Source organism: Salmo salar, chromosome 11, assembly GCF_965601325.2.
Source record: "Salmo salar chromosome 11, fSalSal1, whole genome shotgun sequence".
NCBI classification, from domain to species: Eukaryota; Metazoa; Chordata; class Actinopteri; order Salmoniformes; family Salmonidae; genus Salmo; species Salmo salar.
Window position 1 is genome coordinate 85569133 of NC_138301.1, and position 9108 is coordinate 85578240.

The window sequence follows — 9108 nt, forward strand, 5'->3', positions numbered from 1 at the left end:
ACCCTGGTTCGATTCCAAGCTGTATCACAACTGGCCGTGATAGGGAGTCCCATAGGGCGGCGCACAATTGGCCTAGCGTCGTTAGGTTTTGGCCGGGGTAGACCGTCATTGTAAATAAGAATTTGTTCTTAACTGACTTGCCTAGTTAAATAAAGGTCACAAAAAATATAAAACATGTCTGAAGGTTCCGAGAGCCCACGTTCTCCTCCATAGCCGTTGCCAAGTCATAATTGACGCTTCCGCGTTGTGCTGTTTATTTCCGATCGTTTTCAAAACCTATGAAGATATACAGTAAGTGAAAGCAGATCTTCAATGTGTTGAAACCACAACAATACAGACTTGGATACACAGCATGCTAATCAATAAAAACGTTTGTTAAATTTGCTGCTGTGTTTTGCCTGTTTACAGCACCAGTTCATTTCGTAAGGAATTGTCGGAGGCGCACGGTTGTATCACCAACATGTTATACCTGTCTGAATTCTATATGGCTATGGGTCTGGTCTGCTTAGTTCAGTGACTGGATATGAACCAGAACAAACACAGGGAGTGGGATGTCTCGCTTCCTCTTCCTGTCTCTGTGTGATTGCACAAGCAGCAAACTGAGCGGTGAACATGGCAGCACTTTTCAAAGCTAGAAAAGGTCAGTGTACAATCAACAGGCAAACTATCGACGTGCTCATTTGTCTCAACACATTACGACGGGTTTTTGGACTTGCTTTATTGGTGTGTTGATCATTCGACAATAAAATAGACTTGGGACAGTCGTTTGCCGGGGTGCTAAGATTGGTATAACTAAGCTCACTGGTCTATCTGTGCTAACGTTAGTACTGAGTCTAACACTAATGCGAAGTAACGACAGCTAGCTGCATATTGAGTGTTTAGTTAGCTTCTAAGCCATCTCTTAAAATAAACCCAGTTATGCATTGCTAGAATGCTGCCTTTATAGTGGCGGTCAATAATCACTCCCAAGGCAACGTGAATGGGGTTAACGATCGCAGCCGTAACGTAAGCGTCATTGACATTTGTTTATCGTTCACAGAAACCCTGTTTGCGCTGGCTGCTTGGGTGGTTATCTATGTAGCTAATACACGTTATTGGCATCGTACCGTAGGGAATCTATTCGCGTGTCTAGCTTTCTGGTGTCATCCCCAAGTCTTCACTCGAGCAGGCGCGTTCTCAACGGGACAGGTTATGAACGCCGTGGACGGATGATGACCTTTCACCTAGTTTACAGCTGTGCTGGTCCTCGACCGATAAAAATCGATCTAGCCAGTTATGAAGATTATTACCTCCATTATTTAGATCCTGTATGGGTTCAGTATATCACATTACATATTCTTGAGGGAATTTGCAGAGGTAAATGACTGTTCAGTAGCAAATTACTATTCTTTGTAGTTTGCCAGACACACTGCCCACATCCATCCTTCCAAACTTAGATTATGAGAGCAAGGGCCTCAATCAAGGTTGCTATATAATAACTTCATCATCGGTAGGTCATTTTCATGTCCAGTTGTCAACCTTTTACCCCAGAGGCAGGGAGTTGTGAGTGGGTGGGTTCTGTCCATTTATAATCACTGGTTGGGTGTCACACAGAATCGACCTGGACAGTTGGATTCACACAGGTGTAAAGTAACACTGATAACTCTGTCTAACAATAGTGTCACGATGTTGTAAGTTCATGCTAGGCATGAGCAGGTCCTCCAGTACTAAAGCCTCTCTCTCTCCTATCTCACCCCCCCCCCTTCAGCGTGGGGCCTGTGTGTCAGTGGCTGTAGGTCTCTGTCCTCGCTAGCTGAGCTACCAGAGATGCATCAGATGATGAGACAGACCTGTAGAGACTATGCAGACAGAGAACTGGCCCCTATAGCTGGCAAACTAGACAAGGAGCACCTCTTCCCCGCCCAACAGGTACACACTCACACCACTAAACAGGAGGTATACACACACACACACACACACTAACACAGTGGTATTCAAACTTTTTCAGCAGGGACCCCCAAATCTAATGACACAACAAATACGCCAAAATTCATTACATTTTCATCTCTCTTATCAAAATGAAAATAAACTAATACACACATATACTCAACATTTTATTTGTCAAAATATCTTTCTCAAAAACGTTTGTATATTGTCCCATGTCATAATCTGTACTCATAAATGTTTGTCCCCGTCCCCCCCCAAACTATTTTTGTTGTTGTTGAATACCACTGCTCTAATGCATCCACCTGTGTGTTTCTACAGGTGCGAGAGCTGGGTGCTATGGGGGTGATGGCTGTAGAGGTTCCTGAGGAGCTGGGAGGAGCAGGTATGGACTACCTGGCCTACTCTCTGGCCGTGGAGGAGATCAGTAGGGGCTGCGGCAGCACTGGATGTGTGGTCTCGGTCAACAACGTACGTAAGAGTGTGTGTGAGAAAGAGACTGTTTTATCTTGCACTGATACTAAAGTGTGTGTGTGTGTAGTCTTTGTACATAGGGCCGATATTGAAGTTTGGAACACAGGAGCAGAAGGCTCAGTGGATCACTCCTTTCACAGCCGGAGAGAAAGTTGGCTGCTTCGCTCTGAGTGAACCAGGTACACACACACACCTTTGCCCCAGAACCCTCCACTCACTTCTACGCTCCAACCTGGGGAAATGGGTGGTTGTTCATTGTTGTCTCTTCTATCCTCTCCTTCTCTCTCTCTCTCTCTCTCTCTCTCTCTCTCTCTCTCTCTCTCTCTCTCTCTCTCTCTCTCTCTCTCTCTCTCTCTCTCTCTCTCTCTCTCTCTCTCTCTCTCTCTCTCTCTCTCTCTCTCTCTCTCTCTCTCTCTCTCTCTCTCTCTCTCTCTCTCTCTCTCTCTCTCTCTCTTCTCTCTTTCTCTCTCTCTCTTCTCTCTCCTCTCTCTCTGTGTAGGTAATGGTAGTGATGCAGGGGCAGCGTCTACATTAGCCAGACAGGAGGGAGAGGAGTGGGTACTGAACGGGACTAAAGCCTGGATCAGCAACTGCTGGGATGCCTCAGCTACTGTGGTATTCGCTACCACCGACAAGTCACTCAAACACAAGGTTAGACACACCGTTGTTGGAGTCAAGCCATGGTTAAACCCCTCTAGTCCTTCTCCCCCCCCTCTATCTCTCTATCAATATTTTATTACTTTATCAATGTAACTCATGCTTGCAATTCATCTTGTTGCTGCTATTTGTGGGTCCGACAATAAAAATCATTCTCCCTTTCCTCAGTGTATATATTCCCTTTCCTCAGTGTATATATTCCCTTTCCTCAGTGTATATATTCCCTTTCCTCAGTGTATATATTCCCTCCCTCAGTGTATATATTCCCTTTCCTCAGTGTATATATTCCCTTTCCTCAGTGTATATATTCCCTTTCCTCAGTGTATATATTCCCTCCCTCAGTGTATATATTCCCTCCCTCTGTAGGGTATCAGTGCATTCCTGGTGCCCATGCCTCACCCTGGCCTTTCCCTGGGGAAGAAGGAGGACAAGCTGGGCATCAGAGCAACCTCCACGGCCAACCTCATCCTGGAGGACTGTAGGATACCCCTGGGAAACATGCTGGGGCCACGAGGGTCTGGCTTCAAGATAGCCATGGTGGGAGTGTAGGGTGGAGTGGGGTGTTGCGAGGGGACGGGTGTACGTTTTGTGGTCCTTCTCTGTGCGTGTGTAGTGATCCCCTCTCTCCCACAGCAAACCCTGGACAGTGGGCGTATAGGTATAGCTTCCCAGGCTCTGGGTATTGCTCAGGCTGCTCTGGACTGTGCTGCGGACTACGCTCACAAACGCACCGCCTTCGGAGCTCCCATTGGCAAGCTGCAGGCCGTACAGGTATGTGTGTGTTAAAGTTTGTGTTTGAATGTTAAGGTGTGTGTGTGTAAGTGTCTGTTATCAAAGGGGTGTGTGTGTGTGTGTGTGCGTGTGCGTGTCAATGTTTCAGTTCAAACTGGCGGACATGGCTGTAGCTATTGAAAGCGCTCGTCTCCTCACCTGGAAGGCTGCAATGCTAAAAGACGCCAAGAAACCCTTCACCAAGGTACACACACACACACACACACACACACAACGTCCTCTCTGTCACACTACGTAACGTTGTACTTCCTCCTTCATGTCCCCACAGGAAGCGGCGATGGCCAAACTATCAGCGTCGGAGGCCGCTACCTTCTGCGGCCATCAGGTACGCATCGCAGAGCCCGCGATGTCATGTTTTCTAGAAGTAGTGCCTGACTCAATTAATCAATAGCGTATTTGACAGAATTCACGTAAAATCTCGGATCGCTAAACCCTTCTAATGTTCTTTAACTTCTGCGGAACTGAAAGTCGATCCAGGTTCTTGGGGGAATGGGTTACGTGACGGACATGCCAGCAGAGAGGCACTACCGCGACGCGCGAATCACTGAGATCTACGAGGGCACCAGTGAGATCCAGAGACTGGTGATAGCCGGCCAGCTGCTGAAGGAGTATGTGCCATAGAGACTTGCGGGGCTGTGCCCCGAATGGCAGTCTATTCGCTACATAGTGCACTATTTCTGGACAAACCCCAATGGCCAAAAGTGGTGCACTATATAGGGAATAGGGTGCAATTTCAAATTGGCCCATAACAGCCACGACACCCAGGACTGCGTTCAGGACTGCAGTGTTCAACAGTGTTGCACAGTGTCATCAGCACCAGTCAGCTACTGAACTGAAGGAATGTCAGACATGGAGACAGACTCGCACAGCTCTGGGTAGAAGTTGCCCTTAACCACAGATCTAGGATCAGATTGCCAAACTAATGCCCAAATCCTACCCTCAACTGTTACGGAGAGAATATTTGTCCCTGGACCAGTGGATAGAGGCAGCTTGTACCTACCACTCCAAAGGGACAAGACCAGGCCTGCATTCAGGACTGCGGTGTTCAGCAATGTTGTGAAACACTGCAACATGCATCCCACCTGACTTCAACTTTGTAACGATTACAAAACAATCCAAGACTGTTTCCGGTTTGAAGCCATTTGTAACTGTCGATATCAACATGGAGATATATATCAACCTTTCTGCCTTAACTTCATAATATTATTTGCTTTAAACTGATGGTGTCTGGTAATATAAGCTAGTAGACTCGCAGTGCTCATTGTGACCCTGTCTGTGTGAGGTGCAGTGCCTACTAGAGCCACAGGAGGGGAGTGTAGAGTTTGGACTGCCCTGTCCTGCCTTCACCTGCACGTCAAACAACGAGGGAAATCACAACAACGTTTGAACACTTGTAACATGCATCCCTCCTTATTCTCTCCCTTGTAAATATTCACTGATCTAAAAGACTTCTGTAGTCATAAACAAGGATTCCACGGCATACTGTAGTTGGCTAATGTCGTACCCATGCTAGGCTGGTGGATGAGACTAGTATTTAGCCTCCACCATGCTGGAATAGGATCAATAATTACTTCAAGCGGGGGGGGGGTAAGAGATGCATTTTGAAGTAATTAAACGGGGTCACACACACCTTAGTGTTTCTGTCGGTGCCTGGTCTGATGCTGCTCTCCAGACTGCACATAACCATACATATGTTTTTATGGAACTGCGACGACTGGGAAGTAGTTTAACATGTTTTTTGTCTCTATGGCCGTCAGTTTTTAGGGTTATTGAATGTTAATGAATTCATCTCAGTTTCGATATAAAGAGTGATCTGTTCAGATGAAACTGTAAATGCCACTGCTAGAGAATCTGTTTCTGTCTTGAGTTTCAGAGATCTAAATGATTGACTTGTTTTACGATGATGCCCTATAAGCTTGTGCCTCAACATAAACGGCTGTTCTTAATATTTTATCAGAATTGATGGTACATGATGAAATAAAAAACATATTTTCATGTTAAATAGTGACGCTCTTGAGGCGGTTTTGTGACATGGCAACATGTCACTATTAACAGGTGGCCGGTGGCACCTGAATTGGGGAGAACAGGCAGGGACAGAATTAAGAAAATGATATCGAACACATGGTTTCCATGCGGTCGATACCATTCCAGCCATTATCATGAGCCGTCCTCCCATCAGCAGCCTCCTGTGCTAAAGGGCCGGTTTCACAGACCCAGGTTAAGACTAGTATAACACAATCGCACACATTTTGTTCTCATTAATTGTTTTTAATTTGCCATGCAAAGAGAATGTTCGCTAGTGTGTCGTTGAGGCATGTGCCGATACTGATCGGATCGAAAGAGACAGCGCTGCTCTCGGAAGTTGGATCATCTTTCTCCATTGAGATCTTACCTTAACATTAGAGTTATTCCACAATACTGATGACGGATCGGCTACTAAAAAGATATCATCACTTATGGCAGCAACTATTGAGTCGGGTTATTCTAATGCTTACCCTATAATGCAATAAATCAAGATTTGGCACATCATTGTGCACATGTTGATACACATCATGAAAAATATTGAGGCAAAATTATAGACAGTAGCATACAATTAGCAAAATAGAACTCAATTGAATGAACAAGACATCTATTTGAATATTATTGAATTATATAGGCTAATTATCTTTTTAATGCAGTCATTAAGTGATTCACAAGTATCAACCAAGGAGCATCAATAGGACATACAGTACATCTTGTGGCAATCAGTGGCGAACTGTCATTCAGGGCAGGTGGGGCTGTTTAGAGCCACACATTTTTTTGCAACAAAAAAAATACAGACTTGCCTGTTTTGCATGAGATTTTGGCATTAATACGTGTTACATAGCAGTTTGCAAACAATGTAAAACAAATATATCATAGATATGTACACTGTAGCTAAGAAAGTAATACTAAGTGTATGTTGTGTAGTAAGATGTTAGTAGCCCATGTGCCTCACCCTAATAATTTGGTCTATTTACCCCTCTTCATTTCACCTAGTGTTCTGACATGTAGTCTATAACCTGTTTTAGAGAAATGTAATCATTGAATATTGTAAGAGCTTTCATTGTATGCTTATATGCCCCCTTTATCTATCCTATGGTTCTGACTTGGTGTACAGGGAAAACACTAAGAACGGCCCATGTTCTGAATTCTGTCGCTGTACGTTTTAAACAAATAGTTATATTGACTGCATCCGTCCTAGCTCACTATTAATGTCTTAATTGAAATTACGGATTGCCTCTGATCCGCTTATGTAGGCCGTTTGCGGGCACCGTTTGTCACCGTTATAGTGCAATTATTGTATTGTTCAGTGTTGTGGATTTGCTGGCATGCATCCCACTTTTTTTATTTTTTTGCCCCACCAAGATTTACATGCTAACATCGCCACTGGTGGCAATCATTACTCTCCCCTACAGCCATGCCCTCTGTCTCTGCTCTGCATTCCCACTCTTCCTCCATTCCAACTTTCTCTTTGTCTTCCTTTTCATTGGTCCTGGGCGCTGGTCGTGGCCTCTGATAGGCTGATGGTCAGAGTTATAAGTGTTTTCCTCCAGTAAGATCTCTCCATTGGTGGAGTAGATGGCCTTGGACCAGGTCAGCACATTACCAGGGGTGTAGGACCAGTATGTCCAACCAGACATGTAGGACATTATCCAGCTTGGGGAGAGGACTCTGTCCCACACTTCCACATCAGTTACCTGCCCCTCAAACATATACACTTCCAAGACAGGAGGCCCATTGGTCACCTACACACACAAAGAAATATAAAGAAAACTATTGCATAATTAGAATACATCAGAAAAAACGCTAATCTACATTATGCTGAATTACTATATTAAACTCAGGAGTTGAATAGATTGTTTCAGTATCTCTCAAAAGTTGACAAACAATCTCAAGTCATGTTGAGAGGCACTGGGTCAGCAGCGGTGCCTCACCTATTCCCACCCCCACTTTCTCTCCTCTTACCTGGCCAAACACCCTCTTCTTGACGCTGACTGTCCCGCCTCTCCACACCTGGGCCATGCCTGTCTTTTTCTCCCAGGTAACACACAGGCTGGTCCAGGGGCGTGGCTCTCTGACGGCCCCGAACAGCTTATAGGAGCTAAAGTCCTGGGAGGACTCGATGGAGAGGTGGTCTATCCCATAATACCTTTTCAGTAACAGGTTCCAGTAGTACCCTGAGTGAGGCTGAAGAGAGTCAAGTCTTTTCGCTCCTCGGCCATGTAACGCAGACACACAGTCAGAGCAGAGGGAGAGGGATACGAGGTGGGGTAGGGATACGAGGTGGTGGGGTAGGGATATGAGGTGGTGGGGTAGGGATATGAGGTGGTGGGGTAGGGATATGAGGTGGTGGATGAGGAAGGAGAAGCTGAGCGAGAGACCGCATCTGTGTACATGGTGAGTTCCCCGCCATATGTCACTGTAAACATCTGACCACGCAGGGAGGTGGAGGGGCCTGAGGCAGAGAATCAATCAACAAATCCATCAATCAATCCAATATTATCTGTGTAGCACGACTTAAAAAAGTTATGTCACTAAACACGTCAAAGAACCCACAACTGAACACAGTATCTGTGTGTGTGTGTGTTTGAATGCGGTACCTGATGGGGTTGTTCGATATCTTGCCCCAGTTAGGCCCAACACCGACAGCAGCACAAGAGCGTTAAGCAGCACCGAAATCATCTTCTTGTAAGCTTCGGCAGTGTGAGAAGATTTAGAGCAGTAAGATCCTTACACCCGTCCTCAACAGCATATGCAAAAAAAAAAAGCTCTCTGATAGGTGTAGGTTTCGTTTCCCAGTAAGGCTTACGGAAGAGTTTCGTTTCTGCAATGTCACGCAATTGTAGACGAACCAAACTGACTTGTCTTTTCGGTTTTCTTTGTTACAGAAATGGAATAACGAGAAATCAAATAATGACAGAAACTGTATTTTACAATTTATTTTTATTTTAAAATGTTGGTTTAATTGGAAGTAAACAGACCTCAGAACCCATAAGCTCCGCCCATTGGGCGTGGTGAGGCGGGTGTTTTTCACAGGCTGCTGTCAGTAAAAGCTTAATGTTTATTAGTTGAGTGTGCCCTCAAAATGCTTTAAACTTAACCCTTGGAGAATAAAAAGATAAAGTGTATACATTTTATATTTTATGCCATACTCAGGGTGTTAGGGGACAAAATGAAACTTTGGTTATTTTGTTATACTTTGTATTCCATGTTATAAAAAGCTTCTCGGGAACACAGAAC

At 45.0% G+C, this 9108-nt stretch overlaps 1 protein-coding gene and 1 pseudogene across 5 annotated transcripts; one reads left to right on the forward strand and one right to left on the reverse strand.

The window, feature by feature from the left end:
- The first annotated feature begins 514 nt into the window (after window positions 1-514).
- Window positions 515-5848, forward strand: LOC106563087 (short-chain specific acyl-CoA dehydrogenase, mitochondrial). Of its 4 annotated transcripts, none has more exons than XM_014128314.3 (10): window positions 515-640; window positions 1748-1908; window positions 2245-2394; window positions 2465-2576; window positions 2897-3048; window positions 3421-3591; window positions 3688-3825; window positions 3935-4030; window positions 4115-4171; window positions 4315-5848. In XM_014128314.3, the coding sequence occupies exons 1-10, from the start codon at window positions 613-615 to the stop codon at window positions 4465-4467; spliced, it is 1218 nt and encodes a 405-aa protein (XP_013983789.1). In that variant the 5' UTR covers window positions 515-612; the 3' UTR covers window positions 4468-5848. The 4 variants fall into 4 exon arrangements, with proteins under 4 accessions (XP_013983789.1, XP_013983790.1, XP_013983792.1 ...); XM_014128315.3 differs by having other exon boundaries at window positions 5135-5848; XM_014128317.3 differs by lacking the exon at window positions 3935-4030 and having other exon boundaries at window positions 5135-5848.
- A 670-nt stretch (window positions 5849-6518) lies between these two features.
- Window positions 6519-8668, reverse strand: LOC106563086 (jeltraxin-like; annotated as a pseudogene). The gene is made up of 3 exons (XR_014379435.1): window positions 8469-8668; window positions 7834-8323; window positions 6519-7613 (listed from the first exon to the last, which is right to left on the reverse strand). The product of XR_014379435.1 is annotated as a jeltraxin-like (transcript).
- Window positions 8669-9108: the final 440 nt, after the last annotated feature.

Coding starts and splice junctions, on each gene's coding strand:
- LOC106563087 (XM_014128314.3), top strand. CDS start 613: ATGGCAGCACTTTTCAAAGCTAGAAAAG. Junction 4,031..4,114: donor CCAAGAAACCCTTCACCAAG/GTACACACACAC, acceptor ATGTCCCCACAG/GAAGCGGCGATGGCCAAACT. Junction 4,172..4,314: donor CTACCTTCTGCGGCCATCAG/GTACGCATCGCA, acceptor CGGAACTGAAAG/TCGATCCAGGTTCTTGGGGG.